This window comes from Meriones unguiculatus, chromosome 10 (genome assembly GCF_030254825.1).
Source record: "Meriones unguiculatus strain TT.TT164.6M chromosome 10, Bangor_MerUng_6.1, whole genome shotgun sequence".
NCBI lineage: Eukaryota > Metazoa > Chordata > Mammalia > Rodentia > Muridae > Meriones > Meriones unguiculatus.
The window spans coordinates 7,732,271-7,745,242 of NC_083358.1; the positions used below are offsets into that span (position 1 = coordinate 7,732,271).

The following is a 12,972-nucleotide window of genomic DNA, read 5'->3' on the forward strand; positions in this document are numbered from 1 at the left end:
TCTGACAGCAAAAACTCATCAATGATAGAGCAATCAAAGTATAAAGAGTCATCTCGTGGGAGGAGAGAGAACTGGCAGAGGAAGAGAGTAGGTTGCCTCGAGTTGCACAACCAAGACTAGAGCCTCGCCATCCATGTCCCAGGTAATACTGCACAAAGGTAGAAACAGGCAGACTGGAAGAAACCCTGTCCTGGTCATCGGGGTCAGGCTGTGAGGGCCAAGTGCAGCTGTGGTTCTTGTCAAGGGCACAGCCACATAGCGGAACTGCAGCCCAAGGAGGAAGCTGTGCTTAGCGTGCACTATGGAGAATGAGCTGTTGAGTTTGAGGACCTAGTTCTATCCCACATGGAACGGGAAACCCCAGCAGGGTTTAGCAATATCCTGAAATTCACACAGCCGCTAAGGACAACCAAAGTGAGCAGTCATAGGGGTGCTGCTACCAGACACAGATGTGTCCTTAGGATGACAAGGACAGCACACGGAGGCATCCTGGCAGCCTTCAGAAGACCCCACCCACACCCAGGATAGGAGCATTTTCTACCATTCCAATTCAAAACCATTTGAGATGCTACTAGATCCTGTTTTCTGCATCCTTTGAACTAGGTATAGGAACAGTGGATGACATACCCAATAATCCCAAAATGCTGGGGCAGGGGCGGGGGGCCTTCTGAGCAAAGCTCAAATAGGCCAGAAGCTCCAATAGGTGCTCTGGCAACTTGTACATTTGCAAGTTGGTATTTGTTTCAGAAATACCTTTCAAGGGGTGCAGTAAAACACGCCTATGAACCCAGCACTTAAGAAGAGCCCCGCAATTTCACGGCAAGATACAAAGCAAGACCCTGAATTCATGTGCAGTATTCACAGCTCAGAACGTGTCACGAAAGGCTAACCTGGTAGCCTAGGGTTAGGCTAAAAGCAGTGCCGCACCAGAGAGCGTACACTGGAGTCTGGAAAGGAGAGATACACAGTGAGCGTGAGAGCAGTGCCCTCCTCCCTCTAGGACTGTGTAAAAGCAGTAGCGCAAGGGGCGCTGGGGTGTGTGACTTAGGCCGGTGTCAGAAAAAAAGCATCTAGAAACTTCAGAGTAAGATGTGTGGCAAATCTGTCCAAGCCCCTTCAGTGTGGGCTCACAGCATGGCCCCAGGGCTGGGGGAGGAGCCACACCATAGGCTTGTCCTACAAGACAGTCAATGTCTCAGCACCACGTCTCAAGCAGCCCAGTGTGGACGAACCAGAACAGCCGATGACCCACCAGCCCTACCTTCTATGTGTTCCTGGTAAGCTTCAAAGATTGCCTCAATCCCTTGCCACTGGCGCCTGGGGGCTTCCTCAGCTTCCTCTTCACTGTCGTCTTCATTGTCCTCCTCAGAGTCCTGGTCCACCTCCTGCATAGGGGGGCCCTTCCACCCAGCTGGGGGCTCCTGCTGTCCATTGTGCTGGGGCAAGGGGACCCGGCTGGAGGACTGCAGCTCAGGAATGTTGTAGTGGACTGACGTGTCGACTTTGTGGTTCTGCTCTGCAGATAGCAAAGCCGAGCTCCCTGGGGAGGAGAAAAAAGATTGGGATCTTGAGGGGCAGGGGTTCACTGAAAGTCACCCATGGGGACAAGTGTCAAGAGTTCCCATCCCACAGGGCACAGCCTCCCTCCTGACAACAGAGGTGCCCCTGAGCAGGGCCAGGAACTGTCCCCTCCAACCAGCTCAACCCTGCTGGTGCCCTCACCTGAAAACTATTCGGTGCTGCACCCCTCAGATGCCACTTGAGGGAGCCCCTCCACCCTAAGGAGCAGGAAGCAGTCTGCCTCTGGCCAAAGCACATCTTCCTGACAAACTCACAAAGCTAACACCTCTTCCGGGAGCTTTCCCTCCTAGGCCAGAGGTCAATACTGGGTGTCTTCCTCTATTGCTTTGCTGTTTTGTTTAGTCTGGCTGGCCAGCAAGCTTCAGGAATGCAGTCTGTGCCTCCGGCCACCTCTGCTCCCTGGGCCTCAGCAGCAGAGTCAACTCTTGACAGACACTGTGGGCTCGGCCTTCATAGCTTAGCGAGAAGCCCTTAAACACGGACTGGGCGTGGTGAGTGAATTATTCCTGCTGGGTTTACAAACACTCATTTCACCTGGGGAGCAGGGCAGAAAAACCCGCTCTCCCTACATTCACTGGGCCCTGGGTGGTGGGCACACAGTATCTTGGCAAAGAACTGGAGAGATCACCGAGTGAGTGTCCACGGGGGGTCCTGGGAAGGCCACTGCTGCGGAGTACACATGCACAGAGGACACTTGCTTTGGCCTCACTGAACTGTCATTTGCTAACTGTCCCAGGTGTGAGGTTCTTGAGCAGGTACAGTAAGGCCTACAAGTGTGGAAGGGGCTGAGGCTTGCCTCCCACCCCTCACCCAACTCCAAGCGCTTCACAGGTATTAATGTTTAAGAGGTACTATCACTACAGAAACGGCCAGTGTCACCCAGCACTGCTAATCGATGACATGCGTGTGGCCCGTTACCTTTATGCTTCTGCAGAGCCTTCTGTGTGGACTGCAGCACGGACTCATGGAACTGATGTGCAAACTCCTCTGCCATGAAGGGCTCCCAAGGCTTGCTCTTTCCGTTGATGCTGTGGGACAATGGCACGGGAATGTCCTTGGGCGCAGCACCCCGGAGGTAATGAAGCATGCTCAGGCTCTTCTTGCCCCCAGGGGCCTCGCTCAGCCTGGCCTTCTCACCGCTGCTAGGAGCTGGCTCCTGGACTCTCAAGAGCTCCTGGGGCCGGAGCTGGTCCACTCTCCCAGTCTCTACGGCCTTTGGGACATCTGACAGAGAGGCCGGGACCCCGACAGGCTGATCCGTCTCTACAGGAGCTGACTGTGTGGCTGGTTCTTTGAGAGACACAAAATGAGGGAAACATTATGAGTTGTGGAAAAACAGGCACACGAACCACGTTCTCTAGAGTTTACATTTGCAGAAAGACCCAGTGTGTGCACCCTGTGTTAACACTGTGCACAAGGCTAGTCTGAAGAGCAGCATGTTTAGCAGCAAGTCCAACTGCACAGTTCCCAAAGGACAGGTGGGGAGAGAGAGCAGAAAGCGTTGAGAAGGTGGGAGTAACTTCATCCAAGTTAGGAAGAATAGGTGAAGAGACGAGCTAGCAAGAGGCCAGACCCCAAGTATCAGCTTTCTTCAGCAGCAGAGAAGCAGTGAGAGGTGCTGGAGACAGTCTGGAGAGAGCACGCAGGGGCGCTTTGGGCCCATCCTCTGGGGGGTGATGGCTACAGCCTGCTTTGCAGCTGACAGGCGACTCCGCGGAAGTCAAAGCCCTCCCCTGAATTCTTGCCCACCTTCTAATTTGCATTGTGTCTAAGGCCCTGCTCAACCAGGACAGTGGTGGCCCACACAAGAGGGACGGAGAGAAGCCCTGCTTCCAGTAGGTCAAGTTCACCACGAAGACGAGACTTTTGAGTGCCACCTCTAACCCTGTGGCCCAAGCTACAGGGTGCCAGCAGGTGCGTGTCCTTCCCTTACCACTCAGGGAGATGGTAGGACTGTCCCTCGCAGAGTTTGTCACTGAGTCTGCTGTGGACAGTGCCCTCTGCTTCATGGCTCGGAGCATTTCAACAAGCCTCTCTTTGTCTGTGAGGAAAGCAGTCCGAGGTTAGCAGCACTTCTGGAGAGGGGAGGACAGGCAAGGACAAGCCCTTCACGCCAAGAGGCACCAAAAGCAGGCACCATGGCCGGCTGTGCAGACAGGAAGAAGCAGGTGACAGCAGTCGACTCTCTACTTTCCCTCACAGTCCAGACAGCCACATCTGCAGCCGTGAGCAGTGGCTGCCTGGGAGTTTCCACGCTGACTTCCTTCTCAGCAGGTGTTCTGATTTTGAAGACCAAGGAGGGAGCGTGTTCCCTGCCCAGGGCCACGGCCACTTCCCTCGGAGTTAAGACCCTGCAGTGTTCCACACCGCAGATCCCCAGTACAGTGGTTCTTCCTGCCAACTCTGAAACTTAAGAGGCTCCAGTGCTGGTGGCGTCCTTTAGACACGAAGCCAGGTAAAAAGTTGGGCTTGCAAACAACTAGGCACATGTCCAGGGGTTTGTGCTGGCAGGCAGCCCGTGACTAACCCTTGCTGGGAAAGCCGAGAGCTCCGCCACGCTTGTTAAAAATGGAAAAAGAAACTGCCACCTCCAATAAAGAAGCATGTCAAACCAACTGACGACCCGGAGGCACTGCTTTCCTGGGACTCTTCCAGAAGTGGCCAGTGCCCTTAAGGGGCCCGAGACACATAGGAACGTGGCTGTGTACATCAATGCCTCAGCCCAAGACAGTGCTGAGCCGATCAAGGCAGCCTCCGTGTGCTGCACCCATCATGCCTTGTCTTCTATGCTGTGGGTTCCAGTCCCGAGTCTCTTCTCCAACACGGCCCTAGGCTACCAGACTGATCTGGCAGCATCTTTTTGGGCAAGCTGTGTGCTTACTATGGGCTCAGCCTCTACAGGCATCCCACACAGTTCGCTTTCCAGGCCTCCAAGCATCGAAAACAGTGCTCTGTAGAGATCACTGTCGACGCCCTAGGAAAGGACCTGTGGCATGCAGACCCTGAGCAACCCCTCCTTATCCCAGGGAGAGCCCAGAAAGGACTCTGTTCAAAGAGGACACGAGGATGGTGGGGGACTTGACAGGCATCGGTTGCACATTGCAACAGGTCATGTGCTAGAAAAGTGTGACAGAAACGCCACGGGATGGGCCTGCCAGAGCAGAGTGGCCACTATGTAGCCCACGCTACCCAGGAGACCCCTGTCCTGTGTGTGCAGGCCAGAGCGAGGCCATACCTTTCCTCTTCTCTGCACTGATGTGTGTCAGGTTGAAGAAGGTCAGGAACTTCCTCTTCTCCTCAAAGTTAGGGCTATTGTTCATCTCGTCAGGGCTGTAGCGGGTGGACAGAGCCAGTCTGGGGGAAGGTGTCTGCCGCTTGCTCTGAATCGCAGGCGGTGATGGGCTTCTCTCTCTCAGCATCCGCCTCCGCTTCCGGCGCTTCTGTGCCACCAGCTCCTCCTTCTGCTGTTGGGTGGTCAAGCCAAAAAGTTGCAAAAACTCTAGCTTCTAGATTGGGAAAGAAAAAGAATGAGTGTGAAGCCACCGTCAATGGTATGCTCACTGCCCAGGGGTCCCATGGACTTGGAGGTAGGCCACAGAGGAGCAGAGGCAATCGCCTGTGGGGTTTGGAAGCCAAGAGGTAGGCCTAAAGTGGGGACCAACAACCCAGCCAGCCCAGAGCATGCCAGAGTTAAGGAGGGCCTTGTTACCTCAGAGGACGTGTCCAGTTTGAGGGGTGGCTGCTCAGCCACGCAGCGGAGGTGTGCCCTGACTTCCTCCTCGTCACTCTCATCGTAAGAGTCGTCGAGATCGTAGTAGTACCCTGATGGCAGAAACGGGTGCACTGAGCCGGGCTCAGAGCCCAGGATGCTCCGTGGACACTGTACCTGGGGCATGTAAGTGAGACCACTGGGCTGGCGTGCTGGCACCTGTGAGAACCCTTGCTAAGAGGACCCAGCTTCTTCCAGTCTGCCTGGTCACCTGCAGTGAGCTGGGGATGGCAAGTACCCAGCTTTCTTCCGATCGCAGAGAATCGGTATGCTCCCTAGGCCCAAAGTATTCTACTTTTAGACAAAGCATTCCTGACAAAAGCCCAACATCCATGATTTTGTGAACACACTGCCCCTGTTGTGAGCCTTAAGGGAAGGCAGCTAAAAACTAGGGCCCCTATTCCTTTTCTTTTTGTTTTTGTTTTGAAGACAGGGTTTCTCTGTGTAGCCCTGGCTGTCCTGGACAGGCTTTGTAGACCAGACTGGCTTCGAACTCACAAAGATCCACCTGCCTCTTGTTTTCCCAGAGTGCTGGGATTACAGGTGTGCACCACCGCGCCCAGTTCCCCCATTCCTTTTCAAGGCAAACTGACAAAGCCCCAGGAAAGCCCTAAAGCTAGCAAACCCACACTCTGGAAGATGGCCTGTATCATCCCTAGCTAAGAGGAGGTAGGTGCAGTACCAGACAGGCCAATCCATTCCAGAGGAGACAAGACAGGCCTGGGCCAGTCATCCTCAGCAGTTATGTGCTGTGTCTAGAGCCCCTGCTCGCTCTCCAGACCCTGGGACCTCAGGGAGCTGTTGCCTCCATTTTGGGGGTAGGAATAGGAAAGAGCTGCCCAACTCCAGGCTTGGTAAGGGGCAGTGCCAGCTGCTGCTGTCCTTTAGTGCATGAGCTGGCAACTGTCGCCAGCCCATGTATGAAGCCCCAGTGGGCTATTCCTCTGTTGATGCCACACTATCAAAATTTAAAGACTGATTGCCTCCACCCATCACTTATCAATAACACGTCTGCAGCACTGTCTTGGCAGACAGGCTGTGACTGTCCATTTTGGGATTCATTTGCCTCAGGACAAGACAAGCAAGGGGCCCTGTAGGTGTCAGATTCAGAAGTCTGACGAAAACTGCACTGGAGGCTAGAGTGGAGAATAGAGGTAAGCAGCTGGCACTGGGGTCTCCTGTCCTGATGAACCCCCATTCCCAGGCAGGTTGGGACCCACTCAGGAGGCCAGACCTTTCTCCTGAGCCTCGCGTCTCCTGCGCTCCTCCAGGTCCAGCTTGCTGACCAGTTTCCGGCGTTGCTGAAGAATCTCGTCATAGATATACGCTGGGTCAGGGCCCCTCGGTGTGGGGTGGCAGAAGGGCGAGCCTGGCTTCAGGGGCCCACTGAGCTCCCCAAAAGGGGCTGCCTGGGAAAGAGAGGGCCGCTGCTGGCCCAAGATGGTCTGTGTTGACTTCTCAAGTTCAGCAAGGAAAGGTCCAGGTCCATGGGGAAAGGTCTGTGGCTCCAGACTTCCTGCCTCCCGTGGTGGTGGCTGGTATTTGTCCAGTGGTGTGGCCTCACGCTTCCGGGGCTCTTCTGTCTTCTCTGTGCAGTAGACACGCTCCACTTTCACCAGCGGCACAGCAGCCTGGCGGCTGGGCTCAAAAGCAGTCGGGTGGCTGTGCAGAGAGTGGCTCTCAGTCCGCCGTGTCTCCAGGGTATTGTCCATCAGAGACACTGGGTTCCAGAGGGCTGTGGGCACGGTGTGGTGCTGGGGCTTGGGCGAGATGAGGGGTGGTGGCCCACCAAAGTGCTGTGGGGGTTCACGGTTGCCCTGGTCATGACGGTTTGGTCCTGGCCTAGAGAGAATATACTGAGCCATCAGTTATGGGGGCAGACCTACCTACCAGCCTCCCACAGAATGCCCAGGGTGACTTGATGGGCCCACACCAGACTGCCTGTGTGTGCGAGCTCCTCTGAGGAGATAAGGCTCTGATATCACAGCCCTTCTTCCCAGTCTATTGAGCATGGGCGGGAGGACAGGCAAAGGGACTCAAGCTTTGGGTGTCCACCTAGCCCAAAGCTTCCCACAGGACGGTAGCTGTGCTGCTGCCCCCCTGTGGTCCCTGTCAGAACTGCAGCAGCTCTGCCTAAAGGACCTTCTTGTGGCTTGCCTCAACAGGTGTGCAAAAGGTTTCCTCCAACCACATACTCTCTTGTCCAGTCTGCCCAGGACCTTTGACCTTCAGCTCCCCATCCATGCCATTCTCCAGGCCTGGGTGGGGGCTACACCAGGCCTCTTTTTGCAGTAGGCTACTACTGAAATCCACAACTGGTCAAACTACAGAGAACAGGTGACTTAGGGACTCAGTGCTGATTGGTACATCTATAACGACATTCTCACACCTAAGTCTCAGCACTGGTGAAGAAAGGTTGGAAGCCATCACCTAGTCAAGTCGTAAATATTGACAGCACTAGCTGACCTACCAACATGGAGTTCCACACAACCAAAGGCTGCTGTGAGAGGGAGAAATTGCCAGGGACAAGCAACCTGGCCAGTTACCCAGTCCCAGGAGGTCAGCCCTAAACATATGTACACAACGCAACACAAAATGGGCTCAGCAGGTTGTACCTACGGGAGCATGTGTACGCTGTATGTCTATGTGTAACAACAATTACAGAAGGGGTCATGAGCTGGGGAGAGGGGTGGGAAAATGCAAATACAGAGCTCATGAAACAAAGTCATGGCTTATCTTAACGAGAGTCAACTTAAAAAGAGTAGTTTTAGGAATTACCCCAAAGCTTAACTTTTCTTCAAGGGTGACTAGGGATGTTTAGACCCATGCTACCCAATGACCGAGGGTTAGGGTTAAGGTCTTTGGAGGAGGAGCCCCATGAGCCATTTACTGCTAGACTCCTAGGGACTTCCCTGATTGGCTAGGAACATAGGTGCCAAGGCAGCGCCTCACACCTGCAGACCCAAGCCCTGAAGGCAGAGCACAGCATTAAGCTCCCTTCAGGTTCAGCAGCAAAGGGATAACCACACCACAGGCCGGAGCCAAGCACGCAACAGTCTAGATAAGGGTACGTGGCCCCACCCCCTCTGTACCCACCCACCACCCCTCCAGCAGTGCCAGGAAGTAGGACCAGGCCGATGCCTGCACGATGTGGGAGCCCAAGTGGAGATGGCTGAGGAGCCAGAGCACTCAGCCTTCACTAGGCCGCACTGGACATTGACTTTATGTCCACCAGAATGTTTAAGACTAGTGAGGTCCCATAGTGGCCTCCCTCCAGTTGTGCAACGTGTGGAGGGCCGAGGCTGGGGGTGCATTTTGGAGACTTCAAAATTGCTGCCCTTCTCAACATGGAGGAAAGGGGGTGAGGGCTGGAGTGGTACAGGAAAATGAAGCAGGCCATGGGATGAGCCAATAGCAGGGCACAGGAGTGCAGACACACACACTGACCTCTGAGTCACCCGCCTCATGTGAGGCCCCACTCAGGACCCACCTGGTGCTGTCGGGTCTATGTTCCACCTCTGTGGGGACTGGGGGCCGGCCCAGGTCCAGGTGCTGCTCCAGCACCTGCTGCCGGAACTCGGACACCTGGGACTGGCGGTCCTCCTTCTCCTGGCGCAGCCGCCGCTGCCGCGCCAGCCACTTTTCCTCCTCATTGGTGCGCTGGATCAGCAGGGCTGTGGCGGCGCTGCTTCCCGGCAGAGAGAAGATGCCATGGCTGGAGATGAGGCTGGGCACGGTGTGGTGTGGGGCAGGCACCGGGTGCAGTGGGTGCTGCACAGGTTTGGGTGCCTGCAAGCCCGTGTCCTTCAGCTTCTCTGTGGGAGGAAACACTGTTACTGCAGGGTGCCAGCGCCCTCACCCCTGCGCAAAGCCCAGGACTGAAGGAAGAGGTAGAGCTTTTAGGAAACATGACTCGTCCTCAGAGGGGACACGGTATGTGGCTGCCTCAGAGCACATGGCTACTTTTTTTTAAATACAGCATTCTGCCTACACACCAGAAGAGGCCTCTCTCTGCCTCCTAAGTGCTGGGATTAAAGGCATGTACCACCACACATGGCTCACAGTTACATCTTCCAGGACTTACAGGGGCCCACTGTTAAAACCACTGTTAAAAGCAGCTCAATTACACAGATTTTCGTGAAATCAATTACATTCAAAACAAGATTGGGATGGCTCATGCCTGCATTCCCAAGGTTTGGAAGACTGAAACATGACCCATGCTATGAATCTGAGGAAAGCCTGAGTTCCAGGCTAGCCTTGGCTACAGAGGAGAGAAAACCCTGACTCAAAACAAGGTCAGACCTGGGTTATCTCTGGTAGAGCGCTGGCCTAATGTTTAGCTCTGCTCTGGCTTCCACTATCACCATAGCAAAAGACAAAGACAACCCAAGGTTCCAACAGTAGTGACAACTATTTCCCTCCCTAATACGTTGGCCAGTTACACCTTCCATTTTGGGAGCACCATTGGGCCCCTGTAACTACCCAGGGTGCCATGGCACTCCTCTTCCCAGGGTGGTGCTCAGTATAGCCACCTACCTAACGGGACAGCACCCCAAAGCCCCGAGGCAGCCAAGCCTCTCCCTCCACACAGCTCAGCTCAGGTACCTGGTCGGGTTGGGGTCAGCTGCTCTGAGGGCCTGGGCCGCTCCTCAGTGGCATGGCCCCGGAGTCCGTGCAGCTCAGCCACAGGCAGGAAGGTGGGCTCCAGGGCCTTGGCAGCCAGCAGTTCCTTCTCCCTCGCCCGCTGCTCCCGCTGGCGCTCCAACTCCCGCTCCCGTTCCTTCTCCCGCTCTCGCTCCAGCTCCTTTTCCCGTTCCTTCTCCCGCTGCTGCTCCCGCTCCCTCTCCTTCTCCCTTTCCCGGTCAGCTTCTCGCTCTCGTTCCCGCTCCCGCTCCCTCTCCCGTCGCAGCTCCTCATCCATTTGCAACCTGGGGGACAAGCAGAGGGCAGCACGCTGAAGGGATGTGCAGAAAGGGCAAACCATGCCCCAGCTCAAAGTGGGGCCAGTCACATGGAATACTCTCCTCTCACCCGTACACATAATACACATCCCCGCACCGCCAACCCGGAGGACCACCGCGACCAGGCCCTGCTCTGCTGTCATCCCCTCTGTAGAAGACGCAGCTTACCTCTCTGCGCTGAGGCTGGATATCCGCTCCGAGTGCAGTGCTGCCAGGGATGAGTGTGAGAGCTCAGGAGGGTAGCGGACCCCAGAGAGGTGCAGATGCATAGCTGACGGGTGCAGTGGAGGCAGGGAACCAGGGGTGGGGATGGGGTAGAACGGAGACCTTAAGGCTGACAGGCAATAGGAGTCATCCATCCTGTGGAGAAAGGTGGGACCTGGTGTGTGCCGAGGCCATAGGCACAAATGGTAAGCTTGCCTAGCAGATGCAAAGCCCTGCACTGAATCCCTAGCACCGCAGGAAAAAGGCTAAGACCCCAGGCAGGCCAACAGGTGCTTCTCTGCTGGGTGAGCCCACTGCTTCAGCAGGCTCAGCACAGCAGATGCTGCAGGCAGGCAAAGGACATGTCCATAGTCAGAGGCCACAAGGAACAGGGCACAGGGGCACCAAGGACCTCCCAGGCCCTGGGTAAGGGAGGAGGGCAGACTGGCTGCAGGCAGAGCCCAGTCAGGCTAGGAGCTTCTGCAGCCTAAGAGAGCATGGCCTAACTCTCACCAGTTATATTGTCCACGTACCATTCTGTCAGTGGTTACTGGGAGGCTGATGCTGACAAGTGGGAACTGAAGAGCAACGGCGTGACAGTGGGCCCATTTATCAGGACTCAGCCGATTTGCAGTTGGTTTGCACGGGCTGAACTGAGCTGGGGAAGGCTACATGGGACGGACCGGGTTCTGTATGCTGAGACTACATTAGCATGTGGACAGTGTGTGGGATGCCTCACCTGAAGGCCGGGTGGGGGAAAGGGTGTGGGGCCAGGTAGCTGGGGTGATAGTAGGCGGCGGCGGTGGCTGGGTCCAGGCCAAGCGGGGGCAGGGAAGACATGCGTAGGTCCTCAGCGGTGTGGTAGGGCCGGAAGCTTCTCAGGTAGTCCTCGGTCACTGTGCTGGGCGGTACCACGTGGTGCACAGGCCGCTGGAGGCTGGGGGGGAAGGCAAGTGAGCAGAGGCCCGCCCCAGGTCGGGAAGCAGGTCAGGCTCCCCAGCACCTCCCCCACCCCCTCCCATCAGGCTGAGGTCCTGCCCCTCAATAATGAGGTACAGCCCTGGCACGGGGCCCAGAATGCACAGATGAGCAGCTGCCTGGCCCTCAGACCTGCTGGCCATTAAGGTCCCACCAGTGGATACAGCTGCTAGAGGGGCTCTCCATCCTCAGAACGAGAGGACAGATTTAAGCGTAGTTAGGTCATGGGGTAGTCTCAGCACGGAACGGACCACAAGCTCAGATGGGGTCAAGGACCTCAGGGCAGAGCAGGCCACAAAGGCTAACAGCACTCTATCTGCCTCAGCTGCTGCAAACTCCAAGCCTGTCTAGAGCCATCCCACGCCCTCCCTGATCCTAGCCTGGTACTCACTTGAGTGGTTGGAAGCGGGAGTCCTGTACAACTGAGCTGGGGGAGAGGCCGAAGGGGTAGGGAGTGCTGAGCAGGTGGGAGGGGATGGCTGGGCCCGCTGCCTTCTCCTGGGCTAGAGGTGGCTCCACCAGCAGGCGCTCTCGGCCGCTGCTGCTGCCCCGTGAGCTAGAGTCCTGGGGAAAGAAGACATAGCGTTAAGGCTGGGGAGCCAGTCAGGTCCACAAAGGCCTGTGTTTAGCTCACTCATATTCTACAAACATCCTTCCCCTACTTTTCCTTTCAACTGGGAAGAGGTACTCTCCTCCCCTCCCCCTCCATCTCTGTGGTTTAATTAGTACTCCTAGCAATATAAACCCTCTGGGAATGGGGCTGGAGAATCCAGGGAAAGCCACAGCAAAAAAAAGTATAAAAGAGGCATTTAGGGAGAAGGCTCGGGTCAAGAAAGTGTGGCCTCCCAGGAGCAGGTCAGGACTAAGGGCTACTAGGACCTGGTTCAGTGGCCAAAAGGACTCAGTGATACGTGGGAGACCTTAAACCCCAGCCTGCTGAATCCCAAGAAAGGGGCATGTGAGAGGATCTTCGGGCAAGGAACCCCCACTTCCTATTAGCCATCCCAAATAGGGTGGTCATGGTGTCAGGGTAGACTTGCCCTGGGGACCTGCACCTTAGGACAGAGCTTCTCCCAAGAGTCCAGCTGTGCCCCCAACTACCTGGACACTGCTAGCAGCTGGCTGGACCTACGGAGGACACCCTTGCACATGTTCAGGCTGTGGCACCCCAGGGGAGGCTCGCCTCAGGCACGAAGTGAGAGGCCCCAGGAAGCCCAGGGCCTGGGGAGATCCAGCCTCACAGATGTTCTGTATACACAGCCATGGATGGCAGCATCCAGCCCGGAGAAACCAGACTGTGACAGGCCCTACCTGCCTGTCACCTGTGACCAGGGTGGAAACCTCATGGCAAGGCTGAGTGGCACCAATGAGAGCATGGAAAAGGGCAGCGAGACACCCTGAGCCAAGAGCAGACTGAGGGCCAGGTGCTCTGAGGGCACTAATGTGTGGAGACCGGCACCACTCTCAGGCTCTTCCCTC

At 56.0% G+C, this 12,972-nt stretch overlaps 1 protein-coding gene across 8 annotated transcripts in view; it reads right to left on the reverse strand.

Moving 5' to 3' along the window:
• Positions 1 to 12,972, reverse strand: part of Gse1 (Gse1 coiled-coil protein) — a 332,612-nt gene that overhangs the window by 3,786 nt on the left and 315,854 nt on the right. For 7 of the 8 annotated variants that reach the window (XM_060391873.1, XM_060391875.1, XM_060391877.1 and 4 more), the window contains 11 exons: positions 11,885 to 12,057; positions 11,255 to 11,452; positions 10,480 to 10,671; positions 9,956 to 10,278; positions 8,841 to 9,165; positions 6,585 to 7,192; positions 5,291 to 5,403; positions 4,817 to 5,087; positions 3,515 to 3,622; positions 2,500 to 2,871; positions 1,262 to 1,540 (listed from right to left, as the gene is read on the reverse strand). In XM_060391873.1, coding sequence (XP_060247856.1) covers positions 1,262 to 1,540; positions 2,500 to 2,871; positions 3,515 to 3,622; positions 4,817 to 5,087; positions 5,291 to 5,403; positions 6,585 to 7,192; positions 8,841 to 9,165; positions 9,956 to 10,278; positions 10,480 to 10,671; positions 11,255 to 11,452; positions 11,885 to 12,057 — 2,962 coding nt within the window. The remainder of the gene's footprint in view (positions 1 to 1,261; positions 1,541 to 2,499; positions 2,872 to 3,514; positions 3,623 to 4,816; positions 5,088 to 5,290; positions 5,404 to 6,584; positions 7,193 to 8,840; positions 9,166 to 9,955; positions 10,279 to 10,479; positions 10,672 to 11,254; positions 11,453 to 11,884; positions 12,058 to 12,972) is intronic. The other variant, XM_060391874.1, reaches the window with a different exon arrangement.